This window comes from Atractosteus spatula, chromosome 14 (genome assembly GCF_055471065.1).
Source record: "Atractosteus spatula isolate fAtrSpa1 chromosome 14, fAtrSpa1.hap1, whole genome shotgun sequence".
Classification (NCBI taxonomy): Eukaryota; Metazoa; Chordata; class Actinopteri; order Semionotiformes; family Lepisosteidae; genus Atractosteus; species Atractosteus spatula.
Genome location: NC_142719.1, coordinates 7,904,886 through 7,923,623, shown reverse-complemented (window position 1 = coordinate 7,923,623; position 18,738 = coordinate 7,904,886). Strand labels below are relative to the sequence as shown.

At 40.4% G+C, this 18,738-nt stretch overlaps 1 protein-coding gene across 10 annotated transcripts; it reads right to left on the bottom strand.

Moving 5' to 3' along the window:
- Positions 1 to 156: 156 nt before the first annotated feature.
- On the bottom strand, positions 157 to 17,205 carry cep85 (centrosomal protein 85). Of its 10 annotated transcripts, none has more exons than XM_088933157.1 (14): positions 17,094 to 17,205; positions 14,914 to 14,983; positions 14,196 to 14,327; positions 10,932 to 11,716; positions 10,565 to 10,699; positions 9,934 to 10,047; positions 9,024 to 9,209; positions 6,380 to 6,532; positions 6,111 to 6,265; positions 5,336 to 5,453; positions 4,915 to 4,965; positions 4,442 to 4,549; positions 3,749 to 3,974; positions 157 to 2,817 (listed from the first exon to the last, which is right to left on the bottom strand). In XM_088933157.1, exons 1-14 carry the CDS (start codon positions 17,142 to 17,144, stop codon positions 2,654 to 2,656), a joined length of 2,448 nt encoding a protein of 815 aa, XP_088789283.1. In that variant the 5' UTR covers positions 17,145 to 17,205; the 3' UTR covers positions 157 to 2,653. The 10 variants fall into 10 exon arrangements, with proteins under 10 accessions (XP_088789283.1, XP_088789287.1, XP_088789284.1 ...); XM_088933161.1 differs by having other exon boundaries at positions 17,157 to 17,175; XM_088933158.1 differs by lacking the exon at positions 17,094 to 17,205 and adding an exon at positions 15,171 to 15,362 and having other exon boundaries at positions 14,196 to 14,324.
- Between the last annotated feature and the right edge of the window lie 1,533 nt (positions 17,206 to 18,738).

The following is an 18,738-nucleotide window of genomic DNA, read 5'->3' as shown; positions in this document are numbered from 1 at the left end:
TCCATTATCAAACCTCAATCTATTCCAGATTAGCGATGTTTGATTTAGTACACTGCCCAGGACAGGTGACTTTCTGATGCAGGATGAATGGACAGACACGCCTCTAGGATGCAGAATCAGGAAGCCCTGATATGGAGCACGAACTTCACCCAAACATTTTATTTTACTGAAAAAGCTTTATTTCTAAACAAAGTATAAATACATTTCAAGAAAAAAATAAATTCTTAATATAAACATTTGTCTTGTTACAACTTTCTAAGAAAAACAAGGCAGGTTTGAATGGCTCGAAGATTAGCAAGCTCATAGGAACTTTACATTCATTCAGTCAAGGTATTTTATTCAAATGCCCAGAAATGTTATGTTGGCTACAGTGTCACTAGGGCCCTGGATTGTGGGGCCATTGCACAACAAGCCTCCCAAGAACACTCATCCTGACCCTCACATAACTGAACTGCTGGCGTCACTTAACAGTATTTCCTCATTTGTACTAAAAGTAACACTTTTTTGAATAGGTAACACACTAAAAAAGCTGCAGTTGCCAAAATCTTATCCTTGGTAACCCTACAAAAATTTTGTCAGAAACCATTTTTAACTCGTACACAAGCTAAACAATGAATTAGATTATGCCAAGCCAGACTGTATGATTCCTAGAATGTGCAAAAAATACACAGGGATCAAAAGGTCCCAGATTACTAAATTGTGTACCTGAAGAGAAGTACAGATTTCTAAAACTGTTTTTGTCCAAGGGCACTGCGCTCTGCTCAATGCTCAATGCACAAGGCACTGACACTGCTGTTCTGCACATTATTCGTCTGCTGTCCCGTAAAGGACTGTTAATACAGTTTTCTTGCATTAGAAACTTGCCTATGCTTGTGCGAGTACAGCCAGATAGTATAAGTCAGGGAAATGGACAGTGCATGTTGACACAAGTCTAGAATTAATGTCTAGAAAAGAAATTTTACCTATAAAAATTAGCCAGATACATAGGGTGCATGCTTGGAAGGTTATCACGCAGGCTTGATTGTTATATGCGCATAGCTGGAACCTGACATTTCTGCATATTTTCCACTTCAACACCTATAGGCATATACATTAGGTTTTGACTGCCCAGAACAGAGGCTATAGTTCAATTCTGTCTTCACATTTTAGTTATTCCATTGTAATTATCACCTTACTGATTCTAAACAATTTCTCATTTGTAAACCAAAAGGTTTGCTGATCTGGTACGGATTTTTTCTTCCCTTGTGAAACTACATTGAAAGAGTCTCAGACCACAGTTATTGCTGAATCTCAGAATGTAAAAAAAAACCCTCTCTGATATAGGTTTTTACAACAAATGGATACTGAAATCAGTAGATTGGAAAATAAAGAACAAATATTCCAGATACACAGCTACTCACTGCTAAACAAAATTCCAAATGATAGCTCCAGTGGGTAGACTGAAGCACCTTAGTTTGCTACTGTTGCAGACTTGTAAAATACAAAAAAGTAAGTGACCTTTAGCTGCAGAGTGTGCACAAAAAGCAGCAAATGTAGGAGATGGATTCTATTAAATTAACTGTAGAGTAATTTAGGAAACCATAAGGTTTGCTACAGGAACACAAAATCAAGTTCAGTTATTTCAGCTAGCATGGAAGTGTTCTACAGCAGCAGAATCTGCCAAACAACTTGTACTGTGCTTCCAGGAAAATGAACGTACTGATTTAAGAAAACATAGGTACTTTAATGCCCCCTGTGACTCCTGGGCAACAACTGTTTCATCTCTTCCAAAACTTTCTTTGGGATGATCTACTAACTTATTTTGCATACAAATCAGTGAAACGAACATGTTTCCTTTTTTTTCTTGGATTTAAGATTTTACAAGGTTCGTGAAGTGTTAATACTAACACAGTCACAGAAAAAAAACGAAGGATGAATTTGAAGACCGTTAGAATATGGCTATCCTGCCGTCACAAGATCACGTAGCACAAGAGACAGCTAGGAAAACAATGAGGCTGTACAGAAGCACGGTAAACACTGAGCACTCTTGTCCTGCAGTCTAAACCCTAAATGTGTAAACTTGACTGGACCAGTCCCATTCACTTACCCCCCCACCATTCCACTCCAGTGATTTATACTACAGTTGATTACCATAAAAAATGGCATGTTACAATCAATCATTACATTTCTGACACTCAAAAACATTTGAACATTTTCAGTTGATTGTCAACCACATCAAAGCATCCCACACAGGAACATATTTGAATAGTAATAATAGTGTTAATAGTAAACGGGGTATATGGGGTCATAGAAGAATGTGTCTCACTCCTTAGACAGTTTCTGAGGGTGTTGCCCATTACTGAAGACTTTAAAGTAACAAAAAATCATTAAGATATTTTTTCTCTGCCCAATATTACACCCTTGTAGAGTGTCCACAATGAATGAATGTTGGTACTTTTGAAGTCTGACGATAATGTAAAACTGAGAATTGACAGTTTCCAAACAAACAGGCATAAGTAGGACTCTTGATTTGTTAAATAACTAAATCTTAAGACTGTATTTATGCCACATCTAGTGTTGAACAAGAGTAGCTGCTTCATTTGAGAATATGTTGTGTTTTAAGGCACTGCCTGGCTCAGGTAGAAAGCCACATCCCTCTGCAGCCCCGCTCTGGTTACTGTGTGATGCAGTTGTCACCCATGTCCTGTGCATATCGGTCCAATATGGTGGTCCTCAGCCCTTCCACATCTTGACGAAGCTGTTTGACCTCCGACAGCTTCTTGGAAAGAACTTCTGGGTTCTGCCAGTCATCTTGGTCATCGGCAGCCATCTGTGTAGCTGCAGGACAAAAAAAAAACCCACCATGAATGTTGGTTTACTCACTGGGCTCCCAACATACATCTTATTGATCATTGTTAAAGGCCTAAAAGAGTGAAAGCAGCTGGTAAAATACTTACAACATGTCAAAATGAGCTTTTGTATATTTAACAAAACACTGATGGTGGATAGGAAAGCTCAAGAAAATAGAAGAAGGTCAGATGGCACCCAGTCTCTATCTTTTCATGGGTGACACTTTGGAAATGGAGCTGGGGAACATGGAAGAGATTGGACTTTTTCACTGCCTTGAAGGAACCTATGCCTGTTAGGAGTTAACAATGAAGCCATCAAGAACTGTTTTACAGTTTTTGTGCATTCCCAGCTGACCGAAGTTCCTCCAAGGTGTTTTCTTTAGACTGGAGGTGTAACTCATGTATCCTACGTGTGATTTAGCAGCATGAAAGGGAATAGGGGTCTTAGCTAAATAGATATCTTGATTATCTACCCAGGGCTGACCTAACTGCCATTATTTCTGATCTTCTTTCAAGTTATAAAGTAACAAACTGTTACTGACAAATGATAAAAATGTATGTTTTTGTATATAAATTTTGCCCACCTTCTAAAATAAAAGCCTGTTGCTGTCCTTGGCAAAGTGAGTGAGAGATGAGATTAACCTGTTAACTTTGTCTGTCCTCCTTTCGTTATCGCAATGAATAAATCTCCAGCTTGATTTACCCATTGTGTACTTTACCACTAAAAGTGTCTAACACCCTGTTATAAGTGACACTAGCACATTACTATTCTACTAAAGAAAAACAATCCCACATTTGTCATAAAGGCCAAATAAAAATACATTCTTGCTCTTTTGAATTTTCAATGTGTTACTTGCAGAAACCCTATTTAGACAATCATCTGAAAGAAAGAAAAGGTTGTTGTCAAGTTTGGGCCTTACAGGTTATTCCGAGCAGCAGGGAGAGGTTGGGGTCCCTGCCCTGAGCGCGATGGGTGAGGATGTTGCAGAGGGACTGCAGGTCACAGAGACAGGCTGCCATCTCGCTGTGCAGGCGCTGTGCGAGCTGGGCGCTCTGCGGTGCCACGGGGGCGCTGCGATCCGGCTGGCCCAGCTTCTCCTGCAGCGTGAGATTCCTCTCCATCAGCTCCTGGTTCTGTGCAGAAAGCTGAAACACATCCAGATCCATTAATAACCCCATGAGCATTTACACTGGAACTCACACAAAAGAATGGTAACATCTTAACGTACATTTTCAGATTCAATAAATACACCAGAAAGATGTGACCATAGCTCTACACATTGAGGCCCTAAGTGAGAGGAAGCTCTTCATTCTCACTTGGCTCCATTTCTTTTACACTCGGTGCAGCACAGGAGAGTAGAACATCAATTAGTCAATGGTTCAAAAACTACAAACAAACATATCAAAGCAATAATAGTAGCTTCTTTTGCACATTCTTTTACAAAACTGTCTTTCTGGGTGCTGTGTAGGTTTTTTAGCATTTTGAAATTATTGATGGTATAAAGCCTTGGGTTCAAACCCATTACGCTGTATGGCAGTGGTGCTAACCATCACTCGGCCCAACACAAATCAGACAGCTGGTTTCTCTCTCCCAGCCCGTGCTTCTCACTGACCTCCTTGACAGCCGAGCGGAGCTGCTGCAGCCCCTTGTCCTTCCCTGCCAGCTCCTCTCGCAGGGCCTGACTGGTGCCCTCCTCCTGCAGCACCTGTTCCTGCAACCCCTGGAGGAAGAGCAACATCAGCCCACAATTGCTTACTGGAGCGCTCTCAAGGACACACACCCTGTTAGCTCTGAGGGGCTCGAGAAGATTGTGGACTAGCAACGCCAGAAGAAATCGCAGCTCAGGACTGACTCACAGGGACTTGTTTCACAGCATGGACCATCTTCAAATGTTTAAGGTTCTGTGTATAGGGTATTTTCACAGCATTGTCAATGAGAATATTATCTTAATTTTTAGTTTACTGTAGTCTAAAAAGAAACTAAGGAAGGGGGTAAAAAAATCTATTCACGCTTCACATTGCAACCATTTACTCACTTGTGGTTTATGAGATTGACTAGGAAATGTCACACAGTAGTATTACTCACTCTTATTTGGGACCCAAGTTGTTCCATTTTCTTCTGTTGTATTTCCATAACCTTATAACAAAGGAAAAGAAATCCTCTGAAAACACCAACTTAATCCCATTTACATTTTGAAATCTACCAATCTGCAATACACAACTACACTGTGATCGCTAAGGAGTCCATAACATCATGCAACAACTGTAATTCACCTAATAAACATGAGACTGTAACAAAAGCTGGAGAGGGTATGCCTGCTGTAACAACACACACAACCGCAGTGTAATTTTACTCTCCCAGTACCTTGTCTAAACTTAAGCATATCCTTTGGTTCTCAAACTGGGCATCAAACCAAGCCACCAGTTACAGTCTCTACGCACAATGAACCCTATTGCTTTCTGTGGGGATTTAAGCACCTAAGTGCTTTGAGTGATCTGTAACATACCTTCTTTACCCTCTGCAGCTCGTCTTTCAAAGCGGAGTTCTCAGATTTCAGTTTCTCCATGTCCACCGAAGGTAGTCTAGCTCCATCCTCCAGACTTTCCTTCACCTTCTCCTGCAGACTGAGACGGCAGAGCCCATAAGACTGAGCCCTCATTCCGCCAACACAAGAATACTCGCTCCATCTTATGCATTTTAAATGCTTACAGCCCTAAATATTTGACATGTCTCAAGTTCTACATGTCTCAGTCAAAAAAAGTTAAAATTATTTTTTGATTCAAACAATACATTTACGACGTACATACATATGAAACCATGATTTGATCCATGATTCTTACTTTCAAAATCCCCTTCAATTACAGATGTTTTTAACCCATTTTCTGCACAACACTTAAACATTTGCAAGAATGCTTTAAAGGAACAGCAATGTCACAGCAACAGATAAGTAGGTTAATTATTGCTCACAAGAAAATACGCTTCAAGAATCAAATGCATAACCACAATGGCAGTAAACCCACTTTTTTTCCTTTTTAGACTGACCAATGATTTAAACTGAAAAAAGAGGGCTGGAGTTATGGAAAAAACAGTGCTCACAGAACAATGATGGTAACACTTAAAACCTGACACTGCAGCTACAGAGGATAAAAATGCACAGTTGAGTTACACCATATAATTTATAATAGCATCAGTAACATGATCACAACTGGGTTTTACTTCATCTGTAATATTGAAGAGGACAGAAGTGTTGAACTTCTGCTGAGCTCAGTGCAGCGGTGTACCTGTGCACAGTGGACAGCAGCTCCAGCTCCCTCTGCCTCTGCTTCTCCAGCTGAGACTCTCGCTCTCGGCCCGCGGCCCGGGCCTCCACCAGCCTGGCCTCCAGATCAGAAACAGTGTCCTGCAGCTGGCTGGACCTCTCCTCCACCTCCTTCAGCTGCAAGACAAAACCCTTTCATGACATCGCCTCACCCCAAAGAGCTGTTCCATACTTTATCTGAGCTTGGGGAAAAAACACTTGATTTGAGAGATCAACTGTGCAGCACACTACCTGCTGGCTCTGTCTCTGGTAGTCCTCCAGGGTTGGCAAGTCAGCCAGGTACCTCTCCAGAGTCTCAATCCTCTGCTGCTTCTCGCGGTTCTGCTCAGATTCCTTCTGACACTTCTTCTTCAGGCTGTTGATGTGCTTGTCTCTGCTGCGAACCTGCAAAAAGTGGGTGAACACAGAAAAGACCCCCCTTAAGATTATGTGAACAGAAATGAAGAAATTTGCAAAACAATCTAAATAAGGGGAAGCTATGCTTTTAGATTAACTTCTTCAATTTGTCTCAGGTCTGGGCAAAAAGATACCATACAGTATATAGTCAAAAAGCATTTGTACAGCTTTCAAACACTCACAAGTAACATGTCAAATCAACTACTAACTATGGACTGTCTTGAAGGTATAGATACACACTAATCATCAAAAGATGTAAAACAAACCTCAGTAATTAGGAAAAACATTTTTCATTGTAGGTGCACTGACAATTTAATGAACAAACATGTTAATCAACATAATTAACCTGTGACATCTGTCATCAACAGCATGTCTTGTGTGAAAGTCACTGACTAGTAACATGTGTGGCTAAGACTGGAAGTAATACAAAGAGTACATCTGTAGTTTGAGCCTAGTTAGCTGTTTCACTAATAAGATGCCATAGTGCTTATGCACCCATCGAAGACATTCAGGATTATTCTAGTCATCCAAGAATGCTAAAAATGACACCAAAATATTTAGCCTATATTTAAATATGTATACTTTTTTTTCTCTGATAGGTTTCTTTGCATGCTTAGTATAGATTTATAGTCAATACAGAAATCAGCTGCTAGAATACTAACATGGAGTCCAACACATTATCCAGAACAGTGGTTCTCAAACTGTGGTACGCGTACCGGCAGTGGTACGTGGAGTGCCGCCAGGTGGTACGCCAAATGACCCTGGAACTGTGTCGTGTGCGCTGAAAAATCGGGACGGGTTTTCATATTTTGTATTTTAATACGTGTCGAATATGCAGCCTACGTACTACAATACAGTGCGCGCTAATACTTCAGTGGACACAAGAGATACTCTGTAATTCTATACCACTCTATAGGAATGCGTGCTACGGATGCAAGTGACCAATTGTATTTAAAAAAGCTACTGTATCTCCAGCAAATAGGGAGGAAGGAGAATGTGCGTGATTTTGGAACAATGCCAACGTTGTAAACACAGGAATGCATAGAAATACGTGCTACGAACGCAGGTAATCTTGTGACCATACGAAAGCGTGATAACAGAAAAATATTTAAGAACTGTTCTAATTTGAGAAAAATACACCGAGCGTCTCTGTGTTTCGCTCCCATGCGCATGAAATAAAAACTTTAAATAAATACGGAAATAAAAACGGAAACGTGGAAAAATGCAAGCTTGCGGATTGCTAAAGCAGGTAAGCTACACTATTTTTGAAGAACCTTATTTACCGTTGGCAAAAGAGCTGACACATATTATGTGTAGAGAAAAAGCTGCTAAACAGCTCGACCTGCTGCCCCCCTCCCCCTGAAAGACACAGTCATTCATAGAATTATTGAAATGAAGGATTATATCAAAAGTACGCTGACAGAGCGCGTTAAGATGAGCAGATGTTTTTCACTGCAATTAGATGAGTCTGTAGTCGATTTGGCCAATTTGCTCGTTTACATTAGATACGAGTTTCAGGGTACGTCCCGTGAGGACTTTCTGTTCTGTAAGCCGCTACCAACAGGAACTACAGGAGAGCACGTATTTCAGCTTCTAAATGAATTTATCGAAGATAATGGCATCGACTGGATAAAATGCGTCTGAGTTTGTACAGACGGTGCTAGAGCAATGACAAGCCGACATAACGGTGTAGTTGCATGAATTAGAGAGGTTGCTCCAGAAATTAATGGACGCATTACAACATCCACCGCGAGACCTTTGCCGTCAAGAACATGCCTGACGATTTAAAATCTGTTGTGAATTGTATCAAGGCTCGAAAAATTAATTCACATCTGCTTTGCTCAACTAAACAGGCTCACCCCTCTCACTGAAATGGTGCTTTTTTATTAGTTGTTGTTAATGTTGTTTTTCTGTAAAACACTTTGAGAAGCCACCTTTAAAGGCGCTATATCAAATAAAGTTTATTATTATAATATTTATTATATGTATGTGTGAGTGTGTGTGCACGCGCGCTCATGTTGGTCACTGAGAATTTCTGGGGTTCCTATGAGATGATGACTTGTAGGTGGTACTTGGATGTTTTGGTTGGATTAGGGGTGGTACTTGGTCCAAAAAGTTTGAGAACCACTGATCCAGAATGTTAAGTCTTTGACCCGCTTACCCATCAGATACAACATTGACCACATAAAGCAAGACTATGATGCATTTTAAATCTAGATGCTATGCTCTTTCTGCGTCTACAAAATTTAAAGTAAAAGGCCACAGAACCAGGTTTTTTGCTGTTGACTCCCTAAACAATTGTTTTTAAAACTAAGGTGATTGGTTTTTTCCCTACAAGGCTTTTAACTCACTATCAACAAATTAAAGTACTTTGAGATTCTCACACCTTAAAGTATACTATGATACTTCAGATTAAAAGCATATCCGGATTGGCCATGCACCCTTGGAGCTCATATAAGGTCTATTTTCAGACTCCTACCCGTTCCTCCTGCTTCTTCATTTCCTCTGCATGCTTTTGTGTCATTTGATGTAAGGTGTCATTTAACTTGCGCAGCTCAGCCTCAACTGCTGCAAGCTTCCTCTCAGACTCAGCTTTCTCCCTGCTGAAGCCGTCGGTCCGTTCGGCAAACTGCGCTCGAAGGAACGTGTTCTCCCTCTGGGCCTCCTGTGGACACCAGGCAGAAGGAGAGGCTATGGGATTTGATTTACATGTGCAAGGTCTCATCACTGAGAGAAATCCTCTTCCGGCAATCAATCTTTGCTCATCGCTTCTACTATACTATCTCTAGGTATACATCTGCCAAATTGATATAATTGTGTAACAGCTGGGGTCAGATCTAACAGAAGACAGGTGTGACCTGCATTAACTTCAGTGTTAGGTGAGCTCTTTCCTACATAGCTCTGTTACACTGCCAGACATTCTGCATTCAATAACAACTGTAACAGTTGGCTGAATCTGCTCAGAGAACAAATATTTCAGTTACACATTGGTTTCACTTCCTTTTGAATAAAGAGCAAAGAGTTAATGGGCACACTAATAATTCAGTGCTAGAATACAGACTGTAAGCTATGTAAAAATGGCTTCATCGGCCTCATTAGAAGCAGTAACAAACAGGATAATTCACTGAGGCCTTTTCATACTGACCCCAATATCTAATAAAGAACAAGTAAAGAAAATTAATTATTTTCAAATATTCAATGTTTGTGACAACATGTCTCACATATTACTGATTAACCGGTGATTAATTTAAAATAAGATTAAAAGCATCTCACAAAAGATAGACCCCTATAAGTAACTTTTATAGGCTAGAAGACGTGCTACTAGAGTCCTCATTCTCACAGGATGTTACAATACCTCAGTTTTTTCCTAGCTGCCGTCAGTATCTTACCTGCAGTCTCAGTAAATAAACATCAGAATAGGGAGCTGTCCGGCCAAGAAGAGCACTGTGGACTTGCAGTTCACTCTCTCTCAGTCTCTGCTCCAGCTGAGACATCTGCTGCTTCTGCCTGGAGTCCAAATCAAGCAAGGAATCTTACCATTTTGAATCATCACATCTATACAACCAAAATATAAATTTCTTATGATCGGCTTAGTGGGCAGCACGGTGCAGCAGTGCTTAGCCACTGGAGCCCTGGGTTTCCTCCCACAATCCACAGACATACTGGGAGGTTAACTGGCTTTTCGGCAAGTTTTCCCTGGTGTCTGTGTGTGTCCAGCGATTGACTGGTGTCCCGTCCAGGGCGCACCCTGCCTGACGCCTGTGGCTTACTGGGAGAGGCTCCAGCTCCCCTGTTACCCTAAATTGGATGAAGCGCTTAGAAAATGGATGGATGATCAATTCAGCCCTTTCACAAATATATTTCATTCTGTTGCTGTAAATTTGGCAATTCTTAGAAAAAAAGGAACCTCCCCACAAACCTTCATATCCCTCCTTGCAAAGTCAAATTCATGAATTCACCAATGACTAATTGTGCACACACACGCGCACTCAGAATTAAGAAGGATTCAGTACAAGGTACTTGCCTTTCAATGACCAATTCTTTCTCCTTAATTAGGCTTTCGTTAGCTTTAATTACAGCATCCCACTTATTGCCTTCTTGATGCAGGACAGAGGGATACAATGAAGAATATTGTCCAGAGCCTGAGGAGAGCAACTGAAACATTGAGACATATTAGCTATAGCACATTAAAAAATACCACTAATACAAATTAGCAATAGCAGAGGAATATTTCTAATACATATTTGCGATCAGCCTTTTCCTGAGTTATAGAAAGAGCTGCATTAACAAAAATCTCTCAAGTTTAATACTTTAGATCTGTTCAATATATAGCCGTGAGGCATTGTCATGGCTTATTTTTCCATCTCACTGAAACATAGCACCTTACCTGCATCTGCTCCATCTGCAGCCGAATGCTCTCAAGCTGCTGCTTCTGCTGCTGCCAGGCAGCCAGGTCACAGGAGCGATCCAGCAACCTGGAGTCGTATCCTTTGGCATTCACCTGCTCCCTCATCCACAGCTGGGACGGTAAAGCCTGCGGAGCTGTGAAAGCACTGGCAGAGTGAGGTCCTCCAGGCGCAGCACTAGAGTAACTGGGGAGGAAACCGTTCCTTTGCCCACACAGATCAGAGGCAGAGCCTGCGGCCTTGCTTTCTGGGAGAGCTTTGTAGGCTGTGTCCACAGAGCAATGACCCTCTTTCCCTGCCTCAGTACCATCAGGCTGGCTGCTCAGCTGCAGGCGGTACCTGGGGTCTGCATAAAAAGTGTTCAATAGTGCCGACTGGTTCAGAGTGGGTTCGATAGCAGGCATGTCAAATTTCCTGCACTCGTCCAGGCGCGAATGCTCGCTGTTGGGAAAGAGGGAATGGTCTAGTCCATTTACTACAGTCCTGTAATGACTCAAGCAATCGCCAGGTGCAGACTTTGCATTGGAATCTCCATTCACAAGAGTGCGCATTTCAGGGCTGGGAGACTCCTGCTTGGAGACGGGAGAGGATTTGCTGCTGGAGTCTTGATCTGCCCCATTCATCTGAGTGCAGGCTTGGTGCTTGCCCACAGAGTGCAGTTTGGAAGGCGACATGCCCACAGTGGAGGGCATGACATGAGCAGTGGGGATGGTGACTTGGCTCCTAATTGGCTGGAAGGAGGGGCTGCCACTGGAACTGCGGAAATCTGTAACAAGACATGGTGAACATCAGCCATGCTAAATGTGCTTAAAAAGTCTTAAGCTAACTGGGGAAGTTTGCTATTTTTTGTAAATTGCCTATAAACTCTGGCTTGAAATCTTCCTTTGGACATGGAGTTAAGATCTATGTGGCAACACAGAAATTCATCAACTACAATCCTAGACCACCCTTTTCTTAACAGTGGGAAAAAACAAAATTGGGTGTCTCTCACGTTTTAAGAACAGCTGGGTCCAATCTCAAAGACAATGAGCAGCTTCTTCAGAGTACCAAAGACATGCATATGCCTTTTTAAATTAACATGATATTACATAAGCTGAGGATCTGAAATAAATTTTATGCCAAACCAAATAAATGATTTCCAGCTCTCAAACTGAAACAAAAAAGGAAAACTTTAAGAACTGTCTGGTACATAGCACATACATCTGCCCAGCACTTTTAGTAACACTGAATGAAAGTAATTCAGAGTTCATAAATGCTTTAAAGCAAAAAAAAGACAATGAATTTGAAACAAGAAAAAAATGAGCATAACAGAATAAATGTTTAACACCAACAAAGAATGGGAAAGGGGAAGAGTACATTAGCTTTTTGTGAATTAAGATAGAATTACATGCTTTCCTTTAAATAAAAATATATTTATAATAATTAGGATTAAAAGGTTAATTACACTGAAAAGTCAACTTACCTAGTTTCAATTATCAGAAAAAGACAACCAGTTTTTGCGGCTCCATTCGCACAAGCAAAAGGAAAATGACGAAGGCTCATTTTGTATGCTGACAAGTGCTCATTTTTCAGGATCTGCTTATGTGGCACTCAGCAGAGCTCAGCAATCACCTTGAATTCCAAGATGATTCTACAGCTGCCCAACACACTGGCACCCACACACATCACAATACAGTGGCAGAGAATTATATTCCAAAAAATTACAGGAGGGTGAGAGATTACACTTGTTATCCCCTTTTCCAGTCCTTCACTGTCTGTTCCACAGGAAGACGCACAGAAAGGTTAGCGATATTAATAGCCCCTCATTCTCAGGTTACACTAAATGCCTTGATCTGTATAAGCTTGTTATTTCAGTCCGTGTTTTTTACCCTTCTTCAAAAGCTGTACAGTGCACTTAAAAATATTGCTTTTTGCAAAAACCTTTACAAATCAAATTAGAGCTAAAGGTCTTGAAAACAGGATCCGATCCAATGGCTGCAGAAGCATATACATTAGACAATCAAAAATCAAATTTAAAATGGTTCAAATGAAAGCTGAAACTAAATAAAATAGAATTACTCACTTGCAAGCTACAGCATAACCATGCCCTTAAGGTATACCGACATCAATTGCTCTTTTATTATGAGTCAAGTCTAAACAAGGCTAAGCAACTCCAATATAAAGAGAAAAGTTTTGATTTCCTGCTACTTATAGGCTATTCGTAAGGATTGGATTGTACAAATAACAGAGACTATCTGGTCTACTTAATTTAAGCCGCAAGGAGAAAAAGACAAATCTGATTCAAACATGTTACTAGGAATACCTTTAAAAAAATCCACCCCCAGCATGGTAAAGTTTCAGGTATTTTCAAAATAAGAAGTATGCATATGCAGCTCTTTGGTTAAGGTTTTGCCTCAAGCCAGCCACAATTGCATTTGGGTATGTGCAGAAACTCCAGAAAGTTTCACAGTAGTTGCTTGATAGATATGAACGTATAATTTGCCTGACAGCTCATGGGCATGTGTTCTTGAGCAAGAGAAACCCTAGTATCCTCAGCACAGAAAGTACTGCGTCAGTGAGCACATAGTTGGCATCTCCAGCACAGATGCCTGGAGTGCCTCCCTGTTCAGCAGTGCACACTGTTTAGAGCAGCACACAAAACAAACCGGTAGTCAAGTACTGTAAAAGGCTAGGATTTGCCTAACCTGGTCATTTTGCTATCAAATACAAACATGCTTTAGGATGTTCGCTGACATCTTACTTTGTTTCCAATACGGGCGATACCGTCCCTGAAACATTACATATCACAATGAGTCCACTTTTCCCATTTAGGCCTCCAATTTGATACTTCTTCATCATGAGGTTTACTCATGGAAGATATTCTTGGCCTGCAGTGAATATATATTCTCCCTTCACACCACTTGGGTATCCCTGGAACATTACAACATCACCAGCTTAAAAATATCCTGTATTCCTGGAAACCAGGAGTCTTACAATACCATAAATACTAAACTGTGGAAAAATCAAAGTCCAATCTCCTGCTGCAAAAAGAGCAGTGTGCCAACAAAGACATAGGCTTAAGTTGCAGTCACGTGTGAAAACTCACCATATAAATGCTACTGCAATTTTCCTAAACACACATTAGTTTGCATGACATATCAAACTTCTCCAAGACTGAGATCAACCACACGCGGTTGTACTTTAGACAAAGCCCATTTTACAGCAAGAGCACGGTGCCTAGGCTGCCGGACAGAGGCTGCTCTCACCTTCAGTGCTGTCCGACGGGGTGGTGCCCAGTCCGGTATCGCCGCTGTCAGCGGTGCTGGGACGCCGCCCAAAGCGGCTCTGGAACTTCTCCGACACAGCGGGTGTCTGCCACTCCATGTCCGGGCAGCCTGCTGCGCAACAGAGGGAGACACCAAAACAGTCAGACCTGCGGAGACTCTCACGATGTCCGATAAGGACGACTAGGCCACGTGCACGCCTGGGCTCTAGTCTGTTCAACTGCATATTAATCCCAGAATATGGGGCTTACAAACCAAATATTACATCATTAAAAAATAGTTACCAGTTCTGTACATAAACAACATTCTTTGCTCACAGGCCAATCTTTCTAAACAGAGAAGTGTTAAAAAGGTTCTAGAAAAACTTAAATTACATACTATATTTCTCAGTTGTTTACAGTAGGGTCTTTTTGAAATTAAAATTAAAATACTGGAGATGGGATTCTCTCCAATAGTTAACACAAGGCAGCTATATGGAGAGAAAAGTTCTTTACTATAAAAAAGAAGCATAAAACTTACCTTTACAAAATATGAACCATTAAGTATGCCTGTACCACATTATAACTCAAATCCATACTAACATGAACGTTTACATCACTGTAGATCTTCCCATCAGTTGCTTACAAAAGGCTTTTGAGAATTTAATAAACCTCAACGCAACACCATCACATCAACAATCTGACCAATCTTTGATATTCACCTGAAAGGTTTGGGTGCTGGTACATCAAGTCTTGAGATCTCTGCAAGATGCTCATTTGATTCACTGACACCTGAGAGAAAATTGCAGTTCTGTAATCCATAACCTTACTGAAGAAAGCAATTCCAGGGCTCCAAATACCCTGACTAAAACTTAAAATCAGGCATGACATGATCTTTACAAGCCTGTTAATATGCTGAATCCAAAATAAAAAGCTGAAATCACTTGGGATTCAACTGTGCTAAGCCATACATACTTACACGTTTATTAACATGCACCTGAAATCGTAATTTTAAGGGACTGATCTCCATCTCCCTTTCAGCTTCCAAAGAATTATTCAGAAAAGCACTTCTGCAGTCTTGACTAGAAACTAAAGCCACTGAACTACAATGTTCTCTCCACTACACTAATAAAGCCAATGCACAGACAGACGAGTGCAGTCGGGGATTAAAAAAAGCAAATCGCCAGGGACCAAATGTTCCTCCTGTAAAACAGCTTCAAATGTTGTGTCACGGGACCTGTGTATTGCTATGAAGGGGATCCTATGTCAGGAACACTATCTATTGCTTTAAGCTGGTTATTACTCAAGCCTCACGAAGAGGGAGCAGTGTTACAAAACCAGAGCAGCAGAAATAAACAGAAAAGCAAAACATTACTATGACCTCTTAACCTCCAAGTTAAAAGAGACAGTGACTTTCTTTCCACACATTTAAGCACAAATCCAACATGAACTAACTGGACCAACCCTGCATACATTAGTCCCTTAAAGTGGAATATTTGAGCCCCCTTGAGCAAACTGAAACCACTAACCAGTGCAGTAGGCACATAATAAATGACCGTGGGTGGCCTTTCCTAACTTGGAGCAACAGGACAGACAGCTGTACAAAGTGAGAAATCACAGTCAATTGACAACAGCTGCAATCATTAATGTTTACCATTCAAAGTAAGCTGAACACGGCTTCAGGTCCCAAATGAGGAGGAATCTCTTCTGTACATTATATTAAGGTTGTTCCAAAACAAAAAAGAATTACTGTATAACATTGAAAAAACTGCTTTATAGACTGTTGCAGCACCTGCAATGATAGCTGAATTAGATTTTACTGCACACTATCAAATACCATCAAATTCACACAGATCATTCCTTTACATTGAATATCTCAATATCTGAGATAATAATCATGATCACTGACCTTACCACGACATCTTTCAAAGCCTTCTGTTATTGGTTTTGATTTTTTCCAAATAACAATAGATTAATGCAAAATAAAATGCTAAATGTTTTATTTTATATGAATTACTGTCACACACAGCAATTACACCCCATTTACAATTAAGCTCAAAACACTTAAAGCAGACTCGCAGTCAATTAATGCCGACAGTTGTGCTTTCCCTACGGTTTTCCATAACTTTAATGGGAGACTGGATACACAGCTCAAGCAATTAATATTGATTTTAAATCCACACAATACAGTCCAGGCAGTTTCCAACAGACAAGCTCACCCATCAGAAGCTAAATATCAAGGTTTTGCATCCCATACTCTGATAGCAAAAGTATCGTGATTCTCTAGAGTGGGAAGTATTTAATATTAATAACCTCAGCTGATCCTTAAAAACTGTATGACTAATTGCACATTTAAAAGTAAAGCACCATACACGAATCGAGTGTATGCCTAAATAAAAAACAGAACACCAATAACCTTCATAGTCTAGCACAGTGAACACCACATATACAAAAATAAACAATTTGTTCCACGCACTGTAACAAAGTGATTTCTTCTCTATTTTAACGCAGTGAGTTCAACAGCAGTGGGGCTTTTGGGCAGCGATACAGGGCTTCCTGACATCCACACAAAACAGCTGCAGATCAACGGAGGCAGGACTTGGAAACACGGTAACAAACAATTTCATGGTGGTAAAAAGATACATTTTCGATCAAAGCCATATCCAGCTGTATTTAACTAGCACATTACATCCAAAATAATTCTCATAAGCAACAAAGTAAAAAACAGAACCACTTTTCTAATCTCAAAAGTATTACAGAGAAATAACTATGTATTTTGAACTTAATGTTAAGCAAAGATCTAGTTACATTTTGGCCATTTCAAATGTATATAACCTGCCGATTACAGCCGATATATTCTGTGTACGAATCGTTGGTAAGAACGCTTTTAATTAACTCTTACCTTTAGGTACTGAATTACGTCGAAAGCTTTGTTTTTTGTAAACGAAACCATAAATAAGTTCACCTGAAAATGAGTTTACAAGACTCTTCACACACTTTCCCCTGCTTCTTGTAACCGTTAACAAGTCTTTCTTTCGTGTGCTCTACGCTCCGCCTATTGATAAATCTAATTGGCAAAAGAAGACGCTCTGCGGTGTTGGATTGGATAATAAAGCTGTCTATTACAGAAATTCTTTATTTTGATTGGTTACCAATGAAAAGCCAAAGTGTGTAGTTCGGTTGAACTTCAACGCTACAATTTGCTCTGCCGTAATGTTCCGAAAAGAAGAGTTTATAATTTTCGTTTTTTGAGGTTTGCTCTTTACCGTATTTTTTACTTGCACGTTGAAGATCGAATGTAACTATTTGAAATTCGAGCCAAAAATACATCAAAAAGTGAGGGATTAAAATGGAAAATTAGGCCTATATCTCGTTATTTGTCGTACAGAAACTTTAACCTCTAGCTTGGTTTTGTATTTGTAATATTGTAGTCAACATTTACAAGAAAATATATTGAAGTTCAGAATACACGTTTAACTTGAGTGATATGTATTACCTCTTGTGGTTTAACTGTGTCGAGAAAGAGTAATTCTATGATGAATGTTTTACTCTTAGAAGAATGATGGTGTCATAATAACTGTTTTTACTTCATCGAAATATTAATAATAATTGCTTACACTTATATAGCGCTTTTCTGGACACTCCACTCGAAGTGCTTTACAGGAAATGGGGACTCCCCTCCACAACCACCAATGTGCAGCCCCACCTGGATGATGCGACGGCAGTCATAGTGCGCCAGAACGCTGACCACACATCAGCTCTCAGTGGGGAGGAGAACAGAGTAATGAAGCCAATTTATAGATGTGAATTAGGAGACCATGATTGGTAAGGGCCAATGGGAAATGTGGCCAGGACACCAGGGTTACACCCCTACTCTTCTTGAGAAACGCCCTTGGATTTTTAATGACAGCAGAGAGTCAGGACCTTGGTTTTTACGTCTCATCCAAAAAACAGCACCTGTTTACAGTACAGTGTCCCCATCACCATACAGGGGCATTAGGACCCATAGACTACAGGGTGAACACCCCCTGCTTGCCACACTAACACCTCTTCCAGCAGCAACCTTAGTTTTGCCCAAGAGGTCTCCCATCCACATACTGACCAGACTCACACCTGCTAAGCTTCAGTGGGTTGCCAGTTGTGAGTTGCATTGTGATATGGCTATACCATATAAATATTTGTACAAACTCTTAACATGATTAAAAATCATGAGTCAAAGTATTAGTCTCTTACTGCTCATTGGTTACTACTAAGCTCTGAGTTAAGGTGCTGCTGTAGTATTTTTTCTGTCAACCTGTCATTTCATTGTCCAGCTGGGAAGCTGAGGCTACTTCATATTTAATGACTAATTAAGATCTCTCTGCTTCTTTATGTATAATTTCATTGTGCTTTCAATACATTGACTGCAGCAAACATTTGAGTTTAGGATTGCAAAAGTACCCTTAATAAATGGGTAGTAAATTATTCATACAATTATAAAGCATTCTAGATGGAACAATATACCTTCTGCAAATAGGATTCTGAATTCTGCAATTCAGAGTTCAGGC

Excerpts from the sequence above, each read along its gene's own strand:
- cep85 (XM_088933153.1), bottom strand. The coding sequence starts at position 15,082 with ATGTCATGCCTGATTTTAAGTTTTAGTCAGGGTATTTGGAGCCCTGGA. Across the intron at positions 10,700-10,931 it reads TGCAGATGGAGCAGATGCAG|TTGCTCTCCTCAGGCTCTGG; the intron begins GTAAGGTGCTAT and ends TCAATGTTTCAG. Across the intron at positions 2,818-3,748 it reads CCTGCTGCTCGGAATAACCT|CTACACAGATGGCTGCCGAT; the intron begins GTAAGGCCCAAA and ends TTTGTCCTGCAG.